Here is a 24,646-nt window from a genome sequence, read left to right as displayed (position 1 = left end):
CCAGTGGCAAAAAGTGCCATTTCCGAGGAACGTCCAGTCCCTCCCCCCGTTTTTCCTTTTTATTTTTTGGGCTTTTGGACCAAAACGGGGGATTTTAACCCAAAATACACCCCAGTGGCAAAAAGCGCCATTTCCAAGGAACGTCCAGTCTCTCCCCCCGTTTTTCCTTTTTATTTTTGGGGCTTTTGGACCAAAACGGGGGGATTTTAACCCAAAATACACCCCAGTGGCAAAAAGCACCATTTCCGAGGAACGTCCAGTCCCTCCCCCCCGTTTTTCCTTTTATTTTTTGTGCTTTTGGACCAAAACGGGGGGATTTTAACCCAAAATACACCCCGGTGGCAAAAAGCGCCATTTCCAAGGAACGTCCAGTCTCCAAAATCAAGGGATTTGGATCCAAACGGATGGATTAAGTGGCGCTGTTGGCACCTCCCCCTCCTTTTTTGGCTGGTTTTGGACTGAAATGCTGGGATTTCACCCCAAAAGGAGCCTTGGGTTGAAAATAGATGTTTTTAAGAAATGCCTCGTTACTCAAATCAAGGGATTTGTCCCCAAATTGCTACAATAAAAGTGTTTTCCCCCATGTTGGTCTCTGCATTTCTGGTTTTTTTCAGGGTGGGTTTTGACCCAAAAAGGTGGGTTTTCAGCCCAAAAGATGCGGCAGACCCCAAACTACTGGAATTTGCCCCAAAAGAGGCGCTTGTGCTGAAAGTGACCCCGCACAAATAAATGTTAATAGTTGCAATAATAATAGCAAGAATAATCGGAATTAATAACAATAATAATCGCAATTATAGCAAGAATAGAGGTAATTAATAATACTGATTATTAATATTGATGATATCGATACTAATAATACTAATTAATAATATTCACGATAATAATAATAGCAAGAATAATGGTAGTTAATAATCAATACAATATAATACAATATAATACAATGTAGTATAATACAATACAATGTAATATAATGTAATGTAATATAACATAACAATATTAAATATAATAAATAATGCTAATAATATACTATAATAATACAGTATAATGATATAATAATATCATTAACATTCATACTAATAATAATTAACATTCATACTACTAATTATTATTAATTATTAATAGTTATAGTAATAATAATGCAGTCTAATAGCTAATTATTACTAATTCCTGATTGCTATTAATGATTATAGTAATAATATAGCAGAACTATTACGAATTAGAATAACTACCAGTGATATTAATAATTTTAACAATATTAATAGTCAAATCGCCGTTGAAACGCCGAATAAGCCCCGCCCCCTCCCCAATTCCCGCTATTTATCATAAGCCCCGCCCCCCCCGCCCAAAAGCCGCGGCCGCCGCGGGGGGGGGCGCAGAGCGCGCGATGTCGCCGCTGCTGCTGGTGGCGCTGGTGGCGCTGGGGGGGGTGGCCCTGGTGACGCGGTGGTGGCGGGGGGGGGAGGGGGCGCCCGGACGCCTGGGCCCCCCCGCGCTGCCGCTCCTGGGCGCCGCCCCCCCCCACCTGCTGCACCCGGGGGGGCCGCGGCACCTGCGCGCGCTCGCGCTGCGCTACGGGGCCGTCGTGCGCATGCGCGGGCCGGGGGGGGGTGAGCCGGGGGGGGGGGGTCTTGGGGGCAATTGGGGGGGGGGTATTGGGGGGGGGGGCTGTGATGCGCATGCGCGCGCCGGAGGGGGAATATGGGGGGTGACCATGAGGGGGGGTATTGGGGTATTGGGGGGGGGGGGGGGGGGAAGGGGGGTATTGGGGCGGTCCGGGGGGGTATTTGGGGGGTATTGAGGGTTATTTGGGGTGTCCGGGGGGGTTTTGCGGGGTACAGGAGTTATTAGGGGGTTATTTGGGGTGTCCGGAGGGTATTTGGGGGGTATTGAGGGTTATTTGGGATGTCCGGGGGGGTGGTTTGCGGGGTACGGAGGTTATTAGGGGGTTATTTGGGGTGTCCGGAGGGTATTTGGGGGGTATTGAGAGTTATTTGGGGTGTCCGGGGGGGGTTTTGCGGGGTACGGGGGTTATTGGGGGTTATTTGGGGTGTCCGGTGGGGTATTTGGGGGTATTGAGGGTTATTTGGGGTGTCCGGGGGGTTTTGCGGGGTACGGGGGTTATTAGGGGGTTATTTGGGGTGTCCGGGGGGTATTTGGGGGGTATGGAAAGGGTATTAGGGGGTTATCAGGGCGGTATTGGGAGGGTATTAGGGGGTTATCGGGGGGTATTAGCGTGTATTGAGGGGGGTCCCTGGGGGGGGATGGGGGTAATGGGGGGTATTTTGGGGATATGGGGGGGGGCGGGGGGGTATTTGGGGGGTATTGAGGGTTATTTGGGTGTTCGGTGGGGTATTGGGGGGTACGAGAGGGGTATTAGGGGATTATTGGGTGGTATTAGCGTGTATTGGGGGGGGTCCATGGGGGGAGAAGGGGATATTGGGGGGTATTTTGGGGATATTGGGGGGGCGGGGGGTATTTGGGGGGTATTGAGGGTTATTTGGGGTGTTCGGTGGGGTATTGGGGGGTACAGGAGGGGTATTAGGGGATTATTGGGTGGTATTAGCGTGTATTGGGGGGGGTCCCTGGGGGGGATGGGGGTATTGGGGGCTATTTTGGGGATATTGGGGGGGGCGGGGGGTATTTGGGGGTATTGAGGGTTATTTGGGGTGTCCAGTGGGGTATTGGGGGGTACGAGAGGGGTATTAGGGGATTATTGGGGGGGTATTAGCGTGTATTGGGGGGGGGTACATGGGGGGAGAAGGGGATATTGTGGGGTATTTGGGGGATATTGGGGGGGGCGGGGGGTATTTGGGGGTATTGAGGGTTGTTTGGGGTGTCCAGTGGGGTATCGGGGGGTACGAGAGGGGTATTAGGGGATTATTGGGGGGGTATTAGCGTGTATTGGGGGGGTCCATGGGGGGAGAAGGGGGTATTGGGGGGTATTTGGCGATATTGGGGAGGTCCAGGGCGGTATTTGGGGGGGTATCGGGGGGGTCACTGGGGGGTATTTGGGGATATTTGGGGGGGGAGGTCTCAAGGGGGGTATCGGGGGTGGCGTGGGGGGGAGGTTGAGGTCCTGGGGGGCTCTCGGGGGGGATTTTGGGGTCCCGTTTTTGGGGGGGCTCCCGGGGGGGCTCCTGGGGTCCCATTTTTGGGTGGGGGAATCGAGGGGTTTTGGGGGCAGCCGGGGGGGGGATTTGGGGCTCCTGGGGGTTTTGGAGGGTCCCTTTTCTTTGGGGGGGCCCCGAGGGGGGGGCTGGGGGTCCCGGGGGGGGATCGTGCACCCCCCCCCCCCAAAATTCCTCCCCCCCCCAGACGTGCTCGTGCTCAGCTCCCTCGAGACCATCCGCGAGGCCTTCGGGCGCCGCTGGGGGGCGTGCGCGGGGCGGCCCCCAGCTACCTGGGTACGGCGGCTATAGGGGCTATAGGGGACTATAGGGCTATAGGGGAGGCTCTAGGGGGCTCTAGGGAGCTATAGGGGCTCTAGGGGGCTCTAGGGGCTATAAGGGAGACTCTAGGGTGCTATAGGGGACTATAGGAGAGGCTCTAGGGTGCTATAGGGGGCTATAGGGGAGGCTATAGGGGGGTATAGGGAGCTATAGGGGCTCTAGGGGAGACTCTAGGGTGCTATGGGGGCTATAGGGGACTATGGGGCTATAGGGGAGACTCTAGGGTGCTATAGGGTGCTATAGGGGAGGCTATAGGGGGGTATAGGGAGCTATAGAGGCTCTAGGGGGCTATAGGGGAGACTCTAGGGTGCTATGGGGGCTATAGGGGCGATAGGGGGCTATAGGGGCTCTAGGGGGCTCTAGGGGCTATAGGGGAGACTCTAGGGTGCTATAGGGGACTATAGGGGCTATAGGGAGCTATAGGGGCTCTAGGGGCTATAGGGGAGACTCTAGGGTGCTATAGCGGCTATAGGGGACTATGGAGCTATAGGGGAGGCTCTAGGGGGCTATAGGGAGCTATAGGGGCTCTAGGGGGCTCTAGGGGCTATAGGGGAGACTCTAGGGTGCTATAGGGGCTATAGGGGAGGCTCTAGGGGGCTCTAGGGAGCTATAGGGGCTCTAGGGGGCTCTAGGGGCTATAGGGAGACTCTAGGGTGCTATAGGGGACTATAGGGGCTATAGGGAGCTATAGGGGCTCTAGGGGCTATAGGGGAGACTCTAGGGTGCTATAGCGGCTATAGGGGACTATGGAGCTATAGGGGAGGCTCTACGGGGCTATAGGGAGCTATAGGGGCTCTAGGGGGCTCTAGGGGCTATAGGGGAGACTCTAGGGTGCTATAGGGGCTATAGGGGAGGCTCTAGGGGGCTATAGGGAACTATAGGGACTATAGGGGGCTATAGGGGCTATAGGGGAGGCTCTAGGGGGCGATAGGGCCTATAGGAGAGATTATAGGGGACTATAGGGGGCTATAGGGGAGGCTCTAGGGTGCTTTAGGGGGCTATAGGGAGACTATAGGGTTCTATAGGGGCTGTAGGGGAGGCTATGGGGCGGCTATAAGGGCTATAGGAGTTGCTATGGGAAGGGTATAGGTGCTGTAGGGGGGTATAGAGGGGGCTATAGGAGGGGCTATAGGGGCCTATGGAGGGATATAGGGGGCTATAGGGGAGGCTATGGGGGTCTATAAGGACTATGGGGTGCTGTAGGAGGGGCTATAGGGGTTCTAGGGGGGCTCTATGGGGGGCTCTAGGGGATATAGGAGTGGCTATGGGGGGCTATAGGGGCTCTGGGGGCTATAGGGGAAGTTATGTGGGGCCCTAGGGGCTATAAGAGTGGCTATGGGGGCTACAGAGGCTATGGGGGGATATAGGAGGGCAATGGGGCTATAGGGGGGCTATGGAGGGGGCTATAGGGAATATAGGAGGGGCTATAGGGGAGGCTATGGGGGGCTATAGGGAACTATAAGGGCTATGGGGGTTGTAGGGGGGGCTATAGGGGAGGCTATCGGGGAGCTATAGGGGCCATAAGGGGCTATAGGGGAGGCTATAGGGGGCTATGGGTCTGTGGGCAGGCTGAAGGGGAGGCTATAGGGGTTATGGGGTCTATAGGAGGAGCTGTAGGGGCTATAGGAGAGGCTATGGGGGCTACAGAGGCTATGGGGGGATATAGGAGGGCAATGGGGCTATAGCGGGGCTATGGAGGGGGCTATAGGGGATATAGGAGGGGCTATAGGGGAGGCTATGGGGACTATAGGGAACTATAAGGGCTGTGGGGGGCTTTAGGGGGGCTATAGGGGAGGCTATCGGGGAGCTATAGGGCCATAAGGGGCTATAGGGGAGGCTATAGGGGTCTATGGGGCTGTAGGCAGTCTAAAGGGGAGGCTATAGGGGTGATGGGGGCTATAGGAGGAGCTATAGGCGCTATGGACCGGAGATCCCTAGGGGTCTCTTTGTGTCTGGGGGTGGTGACGTCACCCATGGGTGACACCACCTTTATGTCCCCCCCCCCCAGCGTCGCTGGTGTCGCGGGGGGGCCACGACCTGGCGCTCGGCGACGTCACCCCCCCCTGGCGGCGACAGCGCGAGGCCGCGCGCGACGCCCTGGCCCGGGCGCGGGGGGGCTCGAGGCGCTGCTGGAGCGACAGGGACGGGCGCTGTGTCAGGTGCCACCCCCGGCGTCCCCAATGTCCCCAGGGTGTCCCCGCGTGCTCCGGAGGGACCCCGAATGGTCCCGAGTGCCAAAAAACCCGCTCCGAATTGACCCCAGATGACCCGAGGTGGCCCCAGAGTGTCCCCAAAGTGTCCCCAAATGACACGGAGTGACACGGAAGGACCCTAAATGACAAAAAAAGATGGTCCAAAGGGACCCAAAGGAGCCTGAAATTACCCCCAAATCATCCGAAATGACCCCAAAAGGTCCCCAGAGATACCTGGAGTGACCCAGAATGACTCAAAATGCTGAGAAAATGATACAAAATGATCCCGAAATGATCCCAAAAGACCCAAAATGACTCGAAATGCCCAAAAAGGGGCCCAAATTTGCCCCAAATGGCCCCAAGCACCCCAAAATGCCAAAAGATGCCCCCAATTGCCCCTAAAATGCCAAAAGATGCCCCAAATGCCCCCAAACACCCTCCAAATGCCCCAAATGTCCCCAAGTGTCCCCAGATCCACCCCTAAAAGCCTGAGAAATGCCCCAAAATGTCCCCCCCAAAAAACCCCAAAGAGCCCCCCAAATTGATCCAAACAGTCCCTGAAATGCCCCCAAACGCCCCAAAATGCCCCACAAATGTCCCCAAATGCCCCCGAAATGTCCCCAAGCGTCTCCAGATCCACCCCTAAAAGCCTGAACAATGTCCCAACACACCCCCAAAGAGCCCCCCAAAATGACCCAAACGGTCCCCCAGGTGCCCCCAAATTGCTCCCAAATGCCCTCAAAACACCCCAAAATGTCCCCAAATGTCCCCTGTCCCCCCCAGGACCTGCGGCGCTACCGTGGGGCTCCTGTGGACGTGGCCGAGGATTTCGCCTTCCACAGCTGCAGCACCATCTGCAGCCTCCTCTTTGGGCCCCTGGTAGGACCTGGGTGTCCAGGAAGGGCCCAGGCGTCCGGGAGGGGACCCAGGGTTGGGGCTGGACCCAAAAGATCCGGGTGAGACCTGAGGGTTCCAGGTGGGACCCAAAGAATCCAAGTGGGATCCAAAGGACCCAAGGGATCCAGGTGGGATCCAAAGGATCCAGGTGGGACTCAGATGTCCAAGGGGTCTGGGTGGGATCCAAACGATCCGGGAAGGACCCAGGTGTCCAGGTGGGACCCAAGGATTCAGGTGGAATCCAAAGGATCCAGGTGGGACCCAAGTGTCCGGATGGGACCCGAGGAATCCAGGAGGGTCCCAAGTGTCCGGGAAGGACCCAGGAGTCCAGGTGGGATCCAACGGGTCTGGGGGGGATCCAAAGGATCCAGGTGGGACCCAAGTGTCCAGGTGGGACCCAAGGAATCCAGGAGGGTCCCAAGTGTCTGGGAAGGACCCAGGAGTCCAGGTGGGATCCAACGGGTCTGGGTGGGATCCAAAGGATCCAGGTAGGGTCCAAAGGATCCAGGTGGGACCCAAGTGTCCAGGTGGGACCCAAGGAATCCAGGAGGGTCCCAAGTGTCTGGGAAGGACCCAGGAGTCCAGGTGGGATCCAACGGGTCTGGGGGGGATCCAAAGGATCCAGGTAGGGTCCAAAGGATCCAGGTGGGACCCAAGTGTCCGGGTGGGACCCAAGGAATCCAGGAGGGTCCCAAGTGTCTGGGAAGGACCCAGGAGTCCAGGTGGGATCCAACGGGTCTGGGTGGGATCCAAAGGATCCAGGTGGGACCCAAGTGTCCAGGTGGGACCCAAGGAATCCAGGAGGGTCCCAGGTGTCTGGGAAGGACCCAGGAGTCCAGGTGGGATCCAACGGGTCTGGGTGGGATCCAAAGGATCCAGGTGGGACCCAAGTGTCCGGGTGGGACCCAAGGAATCCAGGAGGGTCCCAAGTGTCTGGGAAGGACCCAGGAGTCCAGGTGGGATCCAACGGGTCTGGGGGGGATCCAAAGGATCCAGGTAGGGTCCAAAGGATCCAGGTGGGACCCAAGTGTCCGGGTGGGACCCAAGGAATCCAGGAGGGTCCCAAGTGTCTGGGAAGGACCCAGGAGTCCAGGTGGGATCCAACGGGTCTGGGTGGGATCCAAAGGATCCAGGTGGGACCCAAGTGTCCAGGTGGGACCCAAGGAATCCAGGAGGGTCCCAGGTGTCTGGGAAGGACCCAGGAGTCCAGGTGGGATCCAACGGGTCTGGGTGGGATCCAAAGGATCCAGGTGGGACCCAAGTGTCCGGGTGGGACCCAAGGAATCCAGGAGGGTCCCAAGTGTCTGGGAAGGACCCAGGAGTCCAGGTGGGATCCAACGGGTCTGGGTGGGATCCAAAGGATCCAGGTAGGGTCCAAAGGATCCAGGTGGGACCCAAGTGTCTAGGTGGGACCCAAGGAATCCAGGAGGGTCCCGGGCATCTGGGAAAGACCCAAGTGTCCTAGAGGGGCCCAAGTCTCCAGGCGGGACCCAGGGGATCCAGGTGGGATCCAAAGGATCCAGGTGGGATCCAAGGGATCCAGGAGGGTCCCAGGCACCCAGGGGAGGGACCCAGGCATCCGGGCCACCCCCGCAGATGCCCCCCGAGGCCGAAGTCCGGGACTTCACGCGCTGCATCCGGCGGCTGCTGGAGCTGTGGGGCAGAGCCAGCGTCCGGGCGCTCGACCTGCTGCCCCCACTGCGGGTGAGTCCCCAGCGGGGCCCAGGCGTCCGGGCAGGGGCAGAGGGGGCCCAGGCGTCCGGGTGACGGAGGCGGCCGCAGGCGCTGCCCAACCCGGCGCTGCGGGAGCTGCTGCGGCTCGTCGAGCGCCGCGACGCCTTCGTGGAGACCCAGCTCAAGCGGCACCAGGTGGGGGCCCCGGCATCCGGGAGGGGCCCAGGCGTCCGGGAGGGGCCCTGGGATCTGGGTGGGGACCCAGTTGTCCATAGGGACCCAGGAGTGGGATCCAGAGGATCCAAGTGGGACCCAAGTGTCCAGATGGGACCCAAGGGGTTTGGGTGGGACCCAAAGGATCCAGGTGGGACCCAAGTGTCCAGGTGGGACCCAAGGGGTTCGGGTGGGAGCCAAGGGGTTTGGGCGGGATCCGAAGGATCCAGGTGGGACCCAAGGGTTCAGGTGGGACCCAAAGGATCCAGGTGGGACCCAAGGGGCCCAGGTGGGACCAAAGGGCTTCGGGTGGGATCCAGAGGATCCAGGTGGGACCCAAGGGCTCCGGATGGGACCCAAAGGATCCAGGTGGGACCGAAGTGTCCAGGTGGGACCCAAGGTGTTCGGGTGGAATCCAAAGGATCCAGGTGGGACCCAAGGGGTCCAGGTGGGATCCAGAGGATCCAGGTGGGACCCAAGTGTCCAGGTGGGACCCAAGGGGTTTGGGTGGGACCAAAGGATCCAGGTGGGACCCAAGGGGTCCAGGTGGGATCCAAAGGATCCAGGTGGGACCCAAGGGACTCAGGAGGGTCTCAGGTGTCTGGAAAGGCCCCAGGTGTCCAGGAGGGACCCAAGGGATCTGGGTGGGACCCAAAGGATCCAGGTGGGACCCAAGTGCCCAGCTGGGGGCCCAGGCATCCGGGAGGGACCCAGGTGTCCAGGAGAGACCCAAGGAATCCAGATGGGACCCAAAGGATCTGGGAGGGACCCAGATATCCAGGAGGGGGCCCAGGCCCCCAGGAGCAGCCTCAAGCCCTCTGGAGGGGCCCAGGCGTCCGGGCAGGGGCCCAGGCATCCGAGCCGGGGCCCAGGCGTCCGGGCCCCCCCGCAGGCAGCCGGCTGCCCCCCTGGGGGGCTCCTGGGGCAGCTGTGGCCGCAGGGGGCGGCACCAGGGGGGCCGTTGGGCCCCGCGCGGCTCCACATGCTGCTCGTGGACCTGTTCATCGGCGGCACCGAGACCACGGCGGCCGCGCTCGCCTGGGCCGTCGCCTTCCTGCTGCACCGCCCCGAGGTACCGCCCGGCACACGCCAAGGACACGCCAAGCACACGCGTGTGCAAGGCCCCGTGCGGGTCCCGGGTCCCCTTCTCCATCCTCCACCTTCTTCTTGCACCATTCTGAGGTTCATGCCATGCACACGCATGCAACGTGTGCATGCAACTTGCCATGCTCATGTTAAGCACACGTGTGTGCAAGGCCTCGTGTGGGTCCCACGTCCCCTTCTCCATCCCCTGCCTTCTTCTTGCACCATTCTGAGATTCATACAATGCACACACATGCAACATGTCTTGCACATGTGCATGCAACACATCATGCACATGTGCATGCAACATGCCCTGTACATGTTAAGGACATGTGTGTGCAAGGTCCCATGTGGGTCCCAGGTCCCCTTCTCCATCCCCCGCCGCTTTCTTGCACCATTCTGAGGTTCATGCAATGCACACACATGCAACACATCATGCACATGTGCATGCAACATGCCATGCTCATGTTAAGCACACGCGTGTGCAAGGTCCCATGTGGGTCCCGCTTCCCTTTCCCGGTCCTGGTTCCTTTTTATTGCACTGTTCTGAGTTTGCACCATGCAAATGCCATGCAAATGTGTCCCATGTGCATTGCACATGCCAAGGACATGCGTGTGCAAGGTCTCCCTGTGTCCCCAAGTCTCCTTCCCGCTGCTCCAACCCCCAGGGGCACTGCAGTGATGTCACAGTGACATCATGATGACATCACCGTGATGCATCATCATGGTGACATTGCAATGCCATCGCAGTGACGCGTGGCGGTGACATCACGGTGGTGCAGTATCGCATTGCTGCGTGATGGTGACGTCACGCTGACGTCACGCTGACGTCACGGTGACGCCGCAGGTGGCCGCGGGCGCCCGCGCGGAGCCGCCCGGAGGGGGCCGGGGGCTCCTGGCCGCCACCATCACCGAGAGCCTCCGGCTGCGGCCGCCGGCGCCGCTGGGGCTGCCCCACCGGGCCCGGGAGGCCACCAGGTACCCGCACCGGCCACAATGGGCCCATGGGGACCTATATAGGGCTGTATAGGGCAGTATGGGTCAGTAGGGACTGGTATAGGGCAGTATGGATCGGTATAGGGCAGTATGGGCCGGTATGGATTGGTATAGGGCAGGATGGACTGGTATGGGCCAGTAGGGACCGGTATAGGGCAGTATGGGTCAATATAGGGCGGTGTGGGTCAATATAGGGCGGTGTGGGTCAGTATGGGTTGGTATAGGGCAGGATGGGCTGGTATGGGCCAGTAGGGACTGGTATAGGGCAGTATGGATTGGTATAGGGCAGTATGGGTCAATATAGGGCGGTGTGGGTCAATATAGGGCGGTGTGGGTCAGTATGGGTTGGTATAGGGCAGTATGGGTTGGTATGGGCCAGTAGGACCGGTATAGGGCAGTATGGATCTATATAGGGAAGTATGGGTCGGTATAGGGCAGTAGGGACCAGTATAGGGCAGTATGGGCCGGGATGGGTCAGTATAGCGCAGTATGGGCCGGTGTAGGGCAGTATTGGCCACTAGGGACCAGTATAGGGCAGTATGGGTCAGTATAGGGCAGTATGGGTTGATATAGAGCAGTATGGGCCAGTATAGACCTGTGTAAAGCAGTGTAGGGCAGTATGGGCTGGTATAGATCTGTATAGAGCAGTATGGGCCGGTATAGGGCAGTATGGGCCAGTGGGGACCAGCAGGGACTGGTATAGGGCGGTATGGGCCAGTATAGAGCAGTATGGGTGGTATAGAGCAGTATGGGCCAGAATGGACCAGTGTAGAGCAGTAGGGACCAGTATAGAGCAGGAGGGACAGAGGGGTCTGGAGGGAGAGGGTCCCCAGTGTCCCCAATGTCCCCATGTCCCCCATTGCCCTCAGACCCTCCCAGTGTCCCCCAGTCCCTTCCAGTGCCCCCATGTCCCCAGTGTCCCCATGTCCCCAGTCCCTCCCAGTGTCCCCCAGTCCCTTCCATTGCCCCCTAGTGCCCCCCATGTCCCCCAGTCCCTTCCAGTGTCCCCATGTCCCCAGTGTCCCCATGTCCCCAGTCCCTCCCGATGTCCCCACGTCTCCTGGCGCTCCAGTGTCCCCATGTCCCTGTCCCGCAGCGTCGCGGGGGTCCCCGTCCCGCGCGACTCCCTGCTCATTCCCAACCTCTTCGCCGCCCACCACGACCCGGACAAGTGGCCGAGACCCGAGGCCTTCGCGCCAGGTGGGCCGGACGCCTGGGCCCCTCCTGGACCCCTGAGTCCCTCCCTGGTCCCTTGGGTCCCTCCCTGGTCATTTGGGTCCCTCCCTGGTCCCTTGGGTCCCTCCCTGGTCACCTGGGTCCCATCCATCCCTTGGGAAGAGATCCTGTCCCGGACGCCTGGGCCCCTCCCCAGTCCCCTGGATCCCATCGTGGTCACCTGGGTCCCCAGGTCCCCTCCCCGGACACCTGGGCCCTTCCGTGGATTCCCTTCATCCTTTGGAATGGCTTCCCTGCCCAAATCCCTCCCTGGTCACTTGAGTCCCTTTCAGACACCTGGATCCCATCCATCCCTTGGGAAGGGATCCTGTCCTGGACACCTGAGTCCCCTGGGATGGGTTTCCCGCCCGGGCACCTGGGCCCCTCCCGGACTCCTGGGCCCCTTTTCCCAGAGCGCTTCCTGCAGGAGGCTCCGTCCCGGGCGCCGCTGCCCTTCGGCTTCGGGGCACGGAGCTGCCTGGGCGAGGGGCTGGCGCGGGCCGAGCTCCGCGTCTTCCTGGGCCTCCTGGTGCGGAGCTTCCGCCTGGAGCCGCCGGAGCCCGGAATCCTCCCCCGGCTCGACGTGACGGGCGGCGCCGTCCTGCGCTGCCCCCCGTTCCGCGTGCGCCTGGTCCCCATCGAGCCCTGAGGGGCACCCGGACGCCTGGGCCCGCTCAGGTGCTTGGGCTCGCTCGGGTGTATGGGAGCACCCGGACACCTGGATCCACTCGGATACCTGGGCCTGCTCAGGTGTATGGGAGCACCCGGACACCTGGATCCGCTCAGATACCTGGGTCTGCTCAAGTGTATGGGAGCACCCAGACACCTGGATCCACTTGGATACCTGGGCCCGCTCAAGTGTTCCGGATCACGCAGACACCTAGATCCACTCGGATATCTGGGCCCATTCAGGTGTTCCGGAGCACCCGGACACCTGGATCCGCTTGGATACCTGGGCCTGCTCGGGTGTATGGGAGCACCCAGACACCTGGATCCACTCGGATACCTGGGCCTGCTCGGGTGTATGGGAGCACCCAGACACCTGGATCCACTCGGATACCTGGGCTCACTCAGGCGTTCCGGAGCACCCAGACACCTGGATCCACTCAGATACCTGGGCCCGCTCAGGTGTTCCGGAGCACCCGGACACCTGGATCCGCTCAGATACCTGGGCCCGCTCAGGTGTTCCGGAGCACCCGGACACCTGGATCCGCTCAGATACCTGGGCCTGCTCAGGTGTTCGGGAGCACCCGGACACCTGGATCCGCTTGGATACCTGGGCCTGCTCAGGTGTTCGGGAGCACCCGGACACCTGGATCCACTCAGATACCTGGGCCCGCTCAGGTGTTCCGGAGCACCCGGACACCTGGATCCGCTCAGATACCTGGGCCTGCTCAGGTGTTCGGGAGCACCCGGACACCTGGATCCGCTTGGATACCTGGGCCTGCTCAGGTGTTCGGGAGCACCCGGACACCTGGATCCGCTTGGATACCTGGGCCCGCTCAGGTGTTCGGGAGCACCCGGACACCTGGATCCGCTTGGATACCTGGGCCCGCTCAGGTGTTCGGAAGCACCCAGACACCTGGATCCACTAGGATACCTGGGCCTGCTTGGGTGTATGGGAGCACCCGGACACCTGGATCCGCTCGGGTACCTGGGCCCACTCGGGTGTTCCGGAGCACCCGGACACCTGGATCCAATCAGATACCTGGGCCCGCTCAGGTGTTCGGTAGCACCCGGACACCTGGATCCGCTTGGACACCTGGGCCTGCTCAAGTGTTCCGGAGCACCCGGACATCTGGATCCGCTCGGACACCTGGGCCCACTCAGATGTTTGGGAGCACCCGGACACCTCGATCCACTCGGATACCTGGGCCCATTCGGATGTTTGGGAGCCCCCGGTCACCTTTGGGGTCTGCCCAGACATCTGGGCCCACTTGGCTCTTTCAGGTGGCCCGGACGCCTGGGCCCACTCTGCCCCTCTGCTCTTCGCACAAGGGTCCCTCCCGGACGCCTGGGCCGCTACACGGCGCCCTCGGTTGCTTGCAGCTTTTATTGCTCTCCCATAAAGGCTTCAATGGCCCCGGGCTCCTTCGTCGGCACCGCCCGGATGCCGGGATCCCCTTCCCCGGATGCCTGGGCCCCCCCGGATGCCGGGGCCTGCTCAGTCGCGCTGTGGCCGCAGCTTCATCTCCGTGAAGGGGATGGAGAATTCGAAGCCCTTCCAGGGGAACCAGTGGATGCCCTGGGGAGAGTGGGGATGCTGTGAGCCTATAGGGGCTCTATAGGGGTCTAGGGACGCTGCCCTTCTCAGACCCCCACACATCCTCTCATAGCCCCTATAGTCCCCCCTATAGCCCCCATAGGTCCCGCATAGGTCCCATCACCTCCCATAGCCCTGTAGCCCCCATAGCTCCCGTCACCCATATAGACCCCATAAGTCCCATAGGGTCTCCCCAGTGTCAAAGGTCCCCCATAAGTCCCATACGACCCATAGATCCCCCACAGTTCCCATAGGTTCCCCATAGATCTCATAGCCCTCATAGCTCCCATTACTCTCTATAACCCCCATTGGCTCGCCATAGCCCCCATAGGTTTCCCATAGCCCCCATAGGGCTCAAATGTCCCCCATTGCTCCCATAGGTTCCCCACGGGGCCCCTATAGCTCTCAAAGATCCCCCACAGCTCCCCTAGGTTCCCCACAGGGGCCCACAGCCCCTATAGCCCCCATAGGTTCCCATAGCTCCCATAGGTTCCCCATAGCTCTCAAAGGTCCCCCATGGACTCCACAGCCCCCATAGGTGCCCCGCAGCCCCCATAGGTGCCCCAGTGTCACCTGATGGCCGTGGGGCTCCCCGTAGCGCCCGTTGAGGTTGGCGTAGTGGCAGTTGCGGTACCACCAGGCGCCCGTGTAGGACACGGCGCAGGGACGGGGACGGCCCCGCGCCCGCCGGTCCCGCGTCGAGAAGGGGCTGCCGTCGTGGTAGCCCAGCGCGTCCCCTGCGCGGGGACACCCGTGTCACCCCGTGTCACCCGTGTCACCTCCCCCAGAATTACATGGACCTCGTGTCACCCAATGTCATCCAGTGTCACATGGACCCCATGTCACCCAATGTCAGCCAGTGTCACCTCCCCCAAGGTCACATGGACCCCGTGTCACTAACCCCAGTGTCACCAGGACCCCATGTCCCTGATGTCCTCCATGGCTTTCCATGTCCCTCTGTCTTACTTCTTGTCCCCCATGTTCCGCTGTGTCCCCTTCATGTCCCTGATGTCTCCTATATCCCTCCATGTCCCCATATCCCCAATGTTCCCCCCATTCCCCCAACTCCCTCATGTCCCACCATGTCCTCCCTTGTCCCTGATGTCCCTCCACATCCCCATGTCCTCCCATGTCCCCATATTCTCCATGTCCCCCCGTGTCCCTCCATGTCCCCCCATATCTCCCATGTCCCTCCATGTCCCTATGTCCCCCTTGTCCCTCCGTGTCTCACCATGTCCCTCCATGTCCCTCCATGTCCCCATGTCCCCCATGTCCCCCCATATCTCCCATATCCCCCCATGTCCCCCTTGTCTCTCCATGGCCCCCATGTCCCCCCATGTCCCCCTTGTCCCTGGTGTCCCTCCATGTCCCCATGTTCCACATGTCTTCCCATGTCCCCCCATGTCCCTCCATGTCCCCCCACGCCCCCCTTGTCCCTCCGTGTCCCCCATGTCCCCCAAGTCCTTCCATGTCCCCATGTCCCCCAAATGTCCTCCCATGTCCCCCCATAACTCCCATGTCCCTCCATGTCCCTATGTCCCCCTTATCCCTCCATGGCCCCCATATCCCTCCATGTCCCCATGTCCCCCTTGTCCCTGGTGTCCCTCCACATCCCCATGTCCTCCATGTCCCCCCATGTCCCTCCATGTCCCCCCATGCCCCCCTCGTCCCTCCATGTCCCCCATGTCCCCCAAGTCCTTCCATGTCCCCACGTCCCCCATGTCCTCCCATGTCCCCCCATATCTCCCATGTCCCTATGTCCCCCCATGTCCCCCTTGTCCCCCCATGTCCCCCATGTCCCTCCATGTCCCCATGTCCCCCTTGTCCCTGGTGTCCCTCCACATCCCCATGTCCCCCCATGTCCTCCATGTCCCCCCATGTCCCTCCATGTCCCCCTTGTCCCTCCGTGTCCCCCATGTCCCCCAAGTCCTTCCATGTCCCCATGTCCCCCATGTCCTCCCATGTCCCCCCATGTCCCCCATGTCCCTCCATGTCCCCATGTCCTCCCATATCTCCCATGTCCCTCCATGTCCCTATGTCCCCCTTGTCCCTCCATGGCCCCCATGGCCCCCATGTCCCCACATCCCCGTGTCCCCTCACCCGCGGTGCCGCTATAGGCCCCCAGGTGCAGGCGGAAGTTGTCGTCGGCGCCGCCCACGGCGAAATCCCGGTACCGGGCGAACGCGGCCTCCCCCGGCGCCCGCAGGTCCACGCGCAGCTCCATGGGGCGGCCCCACGTCAGCGCGTGCAGAGCCTCGTTCCCTGCGGCACCCGCATGTCTGGGTCCCTCACTGGGGCCACCAGAGCCCACCCGGACACCGGGACCCTTCCTGGGGCCACCAGAGCCACCCAAGACCCTCCTGGATACTGGATCCCCTCCTGGGGTCCACCAGAGCCACCCAGGGCCCTCCTGGAAACCTGGGTGCCTCTTTGGGGCCACCTGAGCCCACCCGGACACCAGCGCCCCTTCTGAGGCCACCAGAGCCACCCAAGACCCTCCCAGATGCCTGGGCCCCTTCCTGGGGACACCGGAGCCACCCAAGACCCTCCTGGATACTGGATCCCCTCCTGGGGGCCACCAGAGCCACCCAAGATCCTCCTGTATACTGGATCCCCTCCTGGGGCCCACCAGAGCCACCCAGGGCCCTCCTGGAAAGGTGGGTCCCTCTTTGGGGCCACCTGAGCCCACTCGGACCCTTCCTGGGGCCACCAGAGCCACCCAAGACCCTCCTGGACACTGGGTTCTCTCCTGGGGGCCACCAGAGCCACCCAGGGCCCTCCTGGAAACCTGCGTCCCCCTTTGGGGCCACCTGAGCCCACCAGGACACCAGGGCCCCTTCTGAGGCCACCAGAGCCACTCAAGACCCTCCCGGATGCCTGGGTCCCTCCTGGGGACACCAGAGCCACCCAAGACCCTCCTGGATGCCTGAGTCCCTTCCTGGGGACACCAGAGCCACCCAGGGCCCTCCTGGAAACCTGGGTCCCCCCTTTGGGGCCACCTGAGCCCACCCGGACATTAGGGCCCCTTCTGAGGCCACCAGAGCCACCCAAGATCCTCCTGGATACTGGATCCTCTCCTGGGGGCCACCAGAGCCACCCAGGGCCCTCCTGGAAAACTGGGTCCCTCTCTGGGGCCACCCGAGCCCACCCGGACCCTTCCTGGGGCTACCAGAGCCACCCAAGAGCCTCCTGGACACCAGGGCCCCTTCTGAGGCCACCAGAGCCACTCAAGACCCTCCCGGATGCCTGGGTCCCTCCTGGGGACTCCAGAGTCACCCAAGACCCTCCCGGACACTGGGTCCCTTCCTGGGAACACCGGAGCCACCCAAGATCCTCCCGGACACTGGGACCCCTCCTGGGGCCATCAGAGCCACCGACAACCCTCCTCTTTGGGGCCACCAGAGTCACCCGGCCACCGAGGCCCCTCCTGGAGGTCGCTAGACCCCTGGGTCCCTCCTGGGAGGCCACCAAAATCACCCAGGACCCTCCCGGACGCCTGGGCCCCCTGGACACCCGTGTTTCTCCCAGGAACTTCCAGACCCCTCTGGAAACCTGGGTACCCCCCGAGTGGCTCCCCCCGGATGCCTGGGCCCCCCGGACACCTGGGCCCGCCCTCACCAAGCCAGAACTCGCGGGAGACGTTGCCGAAGCCCCGCGCGTACTCGTCCCAGCCGCGCCAGAAGTCGGTGCCGCCGTCCATCCGCCGCTGGAAAACCTGGAGCGGGGAGAAACGGGGGGACATGGAGACCCCCCCAAATCACGCACTACCTCCCAGGGACCCCAAAATATCCCTGGGACCCCCCAGGAACCTCCCAGGACACACCAGAGACCCCAAAATCTCCTAGGGACCCCCAGGACCTCCAGGGACCCACAGGGACCTTCATTGGGCACCAGGGACCTCCCAGGAACCCCTAGGACCCTCCAGGGACTCCCAGGGACCCCCAAACCCCCCAGAGATACCCCAGGGACCTTCACTGGGCACCAGGGACCTTCCGGGACCCCTTAGGACCCTCCAGGGACCCCCAGGGTCCCCCAAATAACCCAGGGACCCCCCAGAGACCTTCATTGGGCACCAGGGACCTCCTGGAACCCCTTAGGACCCTCCAGGGACCCCCAGGGTTCTCCAAATCCCCCAGGGACCCCTCAGGGACCTTCATTGGGCACCAAGGACCTCCTGGGATGCCCTAGGACCCTCCAGGGATCCCCAGGGTCCCCCAAATCCCCCAGGGACCCCCCAGGGACCTTCATTGCACACCAGGGATCTCCCAGAACCCTCCAGGGACCCCAAAATCTCCTAGGGACCCCCAGGACCTCCAGGGACCCACAGGGACCTTCATTGGGCACCAGGGACCTCCCGGGACCCCCTAGGACCCTCCAGGGATCCCCAGGGACCCCCAAATCCCCCAGGGTCCCCCCAGGGACCTTTATTGGGCACCAGGGACCTTGCGGGACCCCCTAGGACCCTCCAGGGACCCCCAGGGTCCCCCAAATCCCCCAGGGATCCCCCCCAGAGACCTTCATTGGGCACCAGGGACCTCGCGGAACCCCCTAAGACACTCCAGGGTCCCCCAAATCCCCCAGGGACCCCCCAGGGACCTTCATTGGGCACCAGGGACCTCCCAGGACCCCCTAGGACCCTCCAGGGACCCCCAGGGTCCCCCAAATCCCCCAGGGACCCCCCCAGGAACCTTCATTGGGCACCAGGGACCTCGTGGGACCACCTAGGACCCTCCAGGGACCCCCAAATCCCCCAGGGACCCCCCAGGGACCTTCATTGTGCACCAGGGACCTCCCAGGACCCCCTAGGACCCTCCAGGGACCCCCAGGACCCCCAAATCCCCCAGGGACCCCCAGGGACCTTCATTGGGCACCAGGAACCTCCCGGGACCCCCTAGGACCCTCCAGGGACCCCCAGGGCCCCCAAATCCCCCAGGACCCTCCAGGGACTCCCAGGGACCCCCAAACCCCCCAGAGATACCCCAGGGACCTTCACTGGGCACCAGGGACCTCCTGGGACCCCTTAGGACCCTCCAGGGACCCCCAGGGTCCTCCAAATCCCCCAGGGACCCCTCAGGGACCTTCATTGGGCACCAAGGACCTCCTGGGATGCCCTAGGACCCTCCAGGGACCCCCAGGGTACCCCAAATCCCCCAGGGACCTCCAGGGACCCCAGGGACCTTCATTGAGCACCAGGGACCTCCCACGACAACCCGCAGGACCCTCCAGGGACCCCCAGGGTCCTCCAAATCCCCCAGCGACCCCCCCAGGGACCTTCTTTGGGCACCAGGGACCTCCCAGGACGCCCTAGAACCCTCCACGGACGCCCAGGGTCCCCCAAATAAACCAGGGACCCCCCAGGGACCTTCATTGGGCACCAGGGACCTCCTGGAACCCCTTAGAACCCTCCAGGGACCCCCAGGGTCCTCCAAATCCCCCAGGGACCCCTCAGGGACCTTCATTGGGCACCAAGGACCTCCTGGGATGCCCTAGGACCCTCCAGGGACCCCCAGGGTCCCCCAAATGCCCCAGGGACCCCAGGGACCTTCATTGCACACCAGGGATCTCCCAGAACCCTCCAGGGACCCCAAAATCTCCTAGGGACCTCCAGGACCTCCAGGGACCCACAGGGACCTTCATTGGGCACCAGGGACCTCCCGGGACCCCCTAGGACCCTCCAGGGACCCCCAAATCCCCCAGGGACCCCCCCAGGGACCTTCATTGGGCACCAGGAACCTCCCGGGACCCCTTAGGACCCTCCAGGGATCCCCAGGGACCCCCAAATCCCCCAGGGTCCCCCCAGGGACCTTTATTGGGCACCAGGGACCTTGCGGGACCCCCTAGGACCCTCCAGGGACCCCCAGGGTCCCCCAAATCCCCCAGGGATCCCCCCCAGAGACCTTCATTGGGCACCAGGGACCTCGCGGGACCACCTAGGACCCTCCAGGGACCCCCAAATCCCCCAGGGACCCCCCCAGGGACCTTCATTGTGCACCAGGGACCTCCCAGGACCCCCTAGGTCCCTCCAGGGACCCCCAGGACCCCCAAATCCCCCAGGGACCCCCCAGGGACCTTCATTGGGCACCAGGGACCTCCTGGGATGCCCTAGGACCCTCCAGGGAACCCCAGGGTCCCCCAAATCCCCCAGGGACCCCGCAGGGACCTTAACTGGGCACCAGGGACCCCCCAGGTCCCCGAAATCCCCCAGGGACCCCCAGGGACCTTCATTGGGCACCAGGGACCTCCCGGGACCCCCTAGGACCCTCCACGGACCCCCAGGGTCCCCCAAATCCCCCACGGACCCCCCAGGGACCTTCATTGGGCACCAGGAACCTCCCGGGACCCCCTAGGACCCTCCAGGGACCCCCAGGGTACCCCAAATCCCCCAGGGACCTCCAGGGACCCCAGGGACCTTCATTGGGCACCAGGGACCTCCCAGGACCCCCCCAGGACCCTCCAGGGACCCGCAGGGTCCCCCAAATCCCCCAGGGACCTCCAGGGACCCCAGGGACCTTCATTGAGCACCAGGGACCTCCCACGACAACCCGTAGGACCCTCCAGGGACTCCCAGGGTCCCCCAAATCCCCCAGGGACCCCCCAGAGACCTTCGTTGGGCACCAGGGACTCCCCAGGACCCCCTAGGACCCTCCAGGGAATCCCAGGGTCCCCCAAATCCCCCAGGGACCCCCCCAGGGACCTTCATTGCACACCAGGGACCTCCCAGGACACACCAGGGACCCCAAAATCTCCTAGGGACCCCCAGGGACCTCCAGGGACCTTCACTGGGCACCAGGGACTTCCAAGGACCCCCTAGGACCCTTCTGGGACCCCCAGGGTCCCCCAAATCCCCCAGAGACCTGCAGGGACCTTCATTGGGCACCAGGGACCTCCTAGGACCCTCCAGGGACCCCCAGGGTCCCCCAAATCCCCCAGGGACCCCCGGGGACCTTCCTTGGGCACTAGGGATCCCCCAGCACCCCTTGGGAACCCACAAATTGCCCCCAGGGACCCTCTGGGATCCTAATTGCACCCCTGAGACCTCTCAGGAGCCCACTACAACCCCCAAATTGCCCCTACAGGACCCCAATGGCCTCCTCATGTCACTTTGTGTCCCCCAAGACACCCCGCCATGTCCCTCCATCTCCCCCATGTCCCTCCATGTCCCTTATGACCCCACCATGTCCCTCCATGTCCCCCCATCTCCCATGTCCCTCCATGTCCCCCCATCTCCCCTCAAGTCCCTCCATGTCCCCCCATCTCCCACGTCCCCCCATTTCCTCCGTGTCCCCTCATGTCCCCCCACCTCCCCATATCCCTCCATGTCCCCTCATGTCCCCAGCGTCCCCAATGTCCCCGCACCAGCCAGCCGCCGCCGTCGGTCTCCATGTCGCAGAAGACCCTCAGGGGCCGCGCGGGGTCCCCGCCGAGGAAGACGATGGTCTCGCGCGAAGGCCCCGGCCCGTTTCGCTGCTCCTCGGCGCAGTCCCGTGGGTGCGGGAAGGGCAGTGGCGCTGGATGGGGGGGACACCAAGGGGCCCAGGCGTCCGGCGAGGGGGTCCAGGCATCTGGGAACCCCCCCAATTCCCCAACCAGGGACCCAGGGAAGGGGCCCAGGCGTCCAGGAACCCCCTTATCTCCCACCCAGGGGCTCGGGTGTCCTTGGGGGCTTCAGGCATCCAAGGAGGGGCCCAGGCGTCCGGGCAGCTGCCCCATGGCCCCCCTCACACCCTACAGCCCCCTCCTCCCTCCCCAAGGGCCCAGGCGTCCGGGGGAATCCCCTACCCCCACCCAGGGGCCCAGGCGTCCGGGAACCCTCCCCATCCCCAACGAGGGGCCCAGGCGTCCGGCTCACGGGTGTCGAAGGCGGCCTCGAGGAGGGGGCCGCCCCCCGGCACCCCCAGCTGCACCCGGTAGCGCCCAGACGGCTCCAGCCCCCCCAGCTCGTGGGTCACGGCCTCGGGGGGCAGCTCCAGGGTCTGCGAGGGGGGGGGGGACATGGGGGTCACTGGGGTCCCCATGGGGTCATTGGGAGCCTGGGGGGTGGATTGAGGGGATATTGGGGTCCCCAGAGGAATTTTAGGGTCCCCAGGGGGTTATTGGAGTCCCCAGGGGGTTATTGGGTCCCCAGGAGACTATTGGGGTCCGCAAGGGGTGTTTAGGGTCCCAGAGAGGCTAATTGGGGTCCACCTGGGGGTATTGAGGACCTGGAGGGGTGTATTGGGGAGTTATTGGGGTCCCCAGGGGAATTTTAGGGTCCCCAGGAGGTTATTGGGTCCCCAGGGGGCTATTTGGGTCCGCAAGGGGGGGTTCAGGGTCCCTGAGAGGTTAATTGGGGTCCACATGGGGGTATTGAGGACCTGGAGGGGAGGTATTGGGAGGTTATTGGGGTCCCCAGGGGAATTTTAGGGTCCCCAGGGGGTTATTGGGGTTCCCAGGGTGTCATTGGGGTCCCCTGGAGGTCATTGGGTCCCCAGGGGACTATTGGGGTCCGCAAGGGGGGTTTAGGGTCCCTGAGAGGCTAATTGGAGTCCACCTTGTGGTATTGAGGACCTGGAGGGGGGTACTGGGGGGTTATTGGGGTTCCCAGGGTGCCATTGGGGTCCCCAAGAGGTATTGGAGTCCCCGGGGGGGGGGTTTAGGGTCCTCAAGAGGTTTTTGGGGACCCACCTGGGGATACTGAGGACCTGGAGGGGAGATTGGGGCATTATTGGGGTCCCCAAGGGGATTTTAGGGTCCCCATGGGCTCAGCGGGAGCCTGGGTGGGCTTATGATTTTCCCCAGGGGGGTATTGGGGTGGCTGGGGGGCATCACAGGATGTCATTGGGGTCCTCAGTGGGGTTTTAGGGTCCCCAGGAGGGTTATTGGGGACCCCAGGGTGGTTTTCAGGTCCCCGGGTGGCTTTGGGGTCCCCAGGGGGGTGTTTAGGGGGTACCTGGGGGTCCCCGCTGGGGGTTCCGTACGTGAGGACGTAGCCACCGGCGGGGGCGCTGGGGGGGTCCCAGCGCAGCCGTGCGCTCCGGGGCGTCACCTCCTCCACCCGCAGCCCCCGCGGTGATGAAGGGTCTGGGGGGGACAATTGTGTGGGGCTGGTGGCCCCAAGGACCCCCCATAGAGCCCATAGACCCCCAAAGGTCCCAAAGATCCCCCCAAAGACACTACAACCCCCCCAGTGCCCCCATCATGCCCCTGAGACTCTATAGAACCCATTGGACCCCATAGCTCTCCCCATCATGCCCCATAGAGCCCATGGACCCATAGACTCCATACAGCTCCTGTGGACACCATCAGACCACCCTATGGGCCCCACACCACCCCAGGGACCCGTGAGACTCCGTAGACCCCATCAGACCACCCTATAGACCCCAGACCACCCCATGGATCCCTGAGCACCCCATGGACCCTGGAGCACCCATAGACCCCCCCCCAAAGACACCATAAGAACCCCAAAGACATCATCACCCACCCCGGTTTCCACATATGCCATAGGGCCATAGACAACCCCATGAACCAAGAGTGCCCATCACGCCATATAGATGCCATAGGCCCCACCTAGACATTGGGACATGGGGACATGAGAGGGGCATGAAGATGCTGGGCACACACCAAGGTCCATGGAGATACCTGTGACGGCATTGGTGGAGATAGGACCCAGGCGATTCTGTCCCCACACCCCGTACACATTGAACGTGTAGATGTGGGACGGTGTCAGGTCACGCACGGTCACTGTGCGGGCGTCACCGTCCACGGGCAGCTCTTGGGGCTGCCCTTGACCATCCTCATACTGCACCACGAAGGAGTCAAAGGTGCCTTCAAGGACGGTCCACTTGAGCTGGATGGAGTTGGGGGTGACGTGGGAGGACGTGAGGTTGCCCAGGTGGGGCTGGGATGGAGGTTCCTCCTCTGATGGAGCTGTGACAGAGAGTGCAGGGGACAAAGGGGCAGGGAGTCATCGACCGTCTTCCCACCCAGCCACCCATCCACTGGGACAAGTAACCCCTGATGTAGCCATCCAGCAAGACCATCATCCATCCATCCATCCATCCATCCTTCCATCCATCCATCCTTCCGTCCATCCATCCATCCATTCTCCATCCCTCCATCCTTGGACATCATCCAAGACCGTCTCCTTGGCCAAGCTTCTGCCCTGATGCAAACCCAAGGCCCAGAAGGGTTCAAGTTGGCACCCACAGGTGCCCTCACCTGTGATGGCATCGGTAGAGATGGGACCTAGACGTTTTCTCTTCCACATCCCGTAAAGGTTGAACTTGTAGCGTCGGGAGGGCACCAGGTCGGGCACGGTCACTGTGCGGGACTTGCCATCCACGGGTACCACCTGAGGATGCCCTTGGGCATCCTTGTACTGTACCGTGAAGGAGTCAAAGGTGCCCTCGGGGACGGTCCAGTCAAGTTGGATGGAGTTGGGAGTGACGTGGGAGGCTGTGAGGTCACCCAGTTGGGGCTGGGATGGAGGTTCCTCCTCTGATGGAGCTGGGGCTGCAATGGAGAGGGTGCACTGGGGACAGGGAGTCATCCACTCATCTTCACATCCCTCCATCCATCCATCCCCTCATCCATCCCTAACCCAGAACCCAAAACCTTCCCCTTCTCCAAACACCTTCCCTGCTGCAAACCCACAGGAGTAGCTCAGGCCCAAGCCTCAGAAGGGA

General features: G+C 62.2%; 2 protein-coding genes across 2 annotated transcripts in view; one reads left to right on the top strand and one right to left on the bottom strand.

Annotated features, from left to right (window-relative positions):
• Positions 1–1,384: 1,384 nt before the first annotated feature.
• Positions 1,385–13,314, top strand: LOC104580641 (steroid 21-hydroxylase-like). Its single transcript, XM_088529636.1, is given in 13 exon segments — positions 1,385–1,607; positions 3,316–3,390; positions 3,393–3,404; positions 5,458–5,556; positions 5,559–5,608; positions 6,425–6,520; positions 8,135–8,242; positions 8,321–8,407; positions 9,318–9,537; positions 10,390–10,486; positions 11,601–11,704; positions 12,133–12,350; positions 12,604–13,314. Coding segments are annotated over 13 exon segments (2,100 nt in total).
• Positions 13,315–13,851: 537 nt separating this feature from the next.
• LOC104573135 (tenascin-X) overlaps positions 13,852–24,646 on the bottom strand; it is a 31,575-nt gene continuing 20,780 nt past the window's right edge. Inside the window, 9 exon segments of the mRNA XM_088529635.1 lie at positions 13,852–13,964; positions 14,556–14,719; positions 16,083–16,244; positions 17,601–17,697; positions 21,339–21,490; positions 21,832–21,955; positions 22,912–23,042; positions 23,601–23,879; positions 24,180–24,473. Of these exon segments, the coding sequence (XP_088385761.1) occupies positions 13,884–13,964; positions 14,556–14,719; positions 16,083–16,244; positions 17,601–17,697; positions 21,339–21,490; positions 21,832–21,955; positions 22,912–23,042; positions 23,601–23,879; positions 24,180–24,473 (1,484 nt within the window). The 3' untranslated portion in view covers positions 13,852–13,883.

The sequence above is a fragment of the Tinamus guttatus genome, unplaced genomic scaffold (assembly GCF_059628265.1).
Source record: "Tinamus guttatus ecotype Peru unplaced genomic scaffold, ASM5962826v1 Tinamus_guttatus_pri_ptg000334l, whole genome shotgun sequence".
NCBI lineage: Eukaryota > Metazoa > Chordata > Aves > Tinamiformes > Tinamidae > Tinamus > Tinamus guttatus.
Note: the sequence above shows the minus strand (reverse complement) of the source record. Positions and strands in the feature narration are given on the sequence as shown.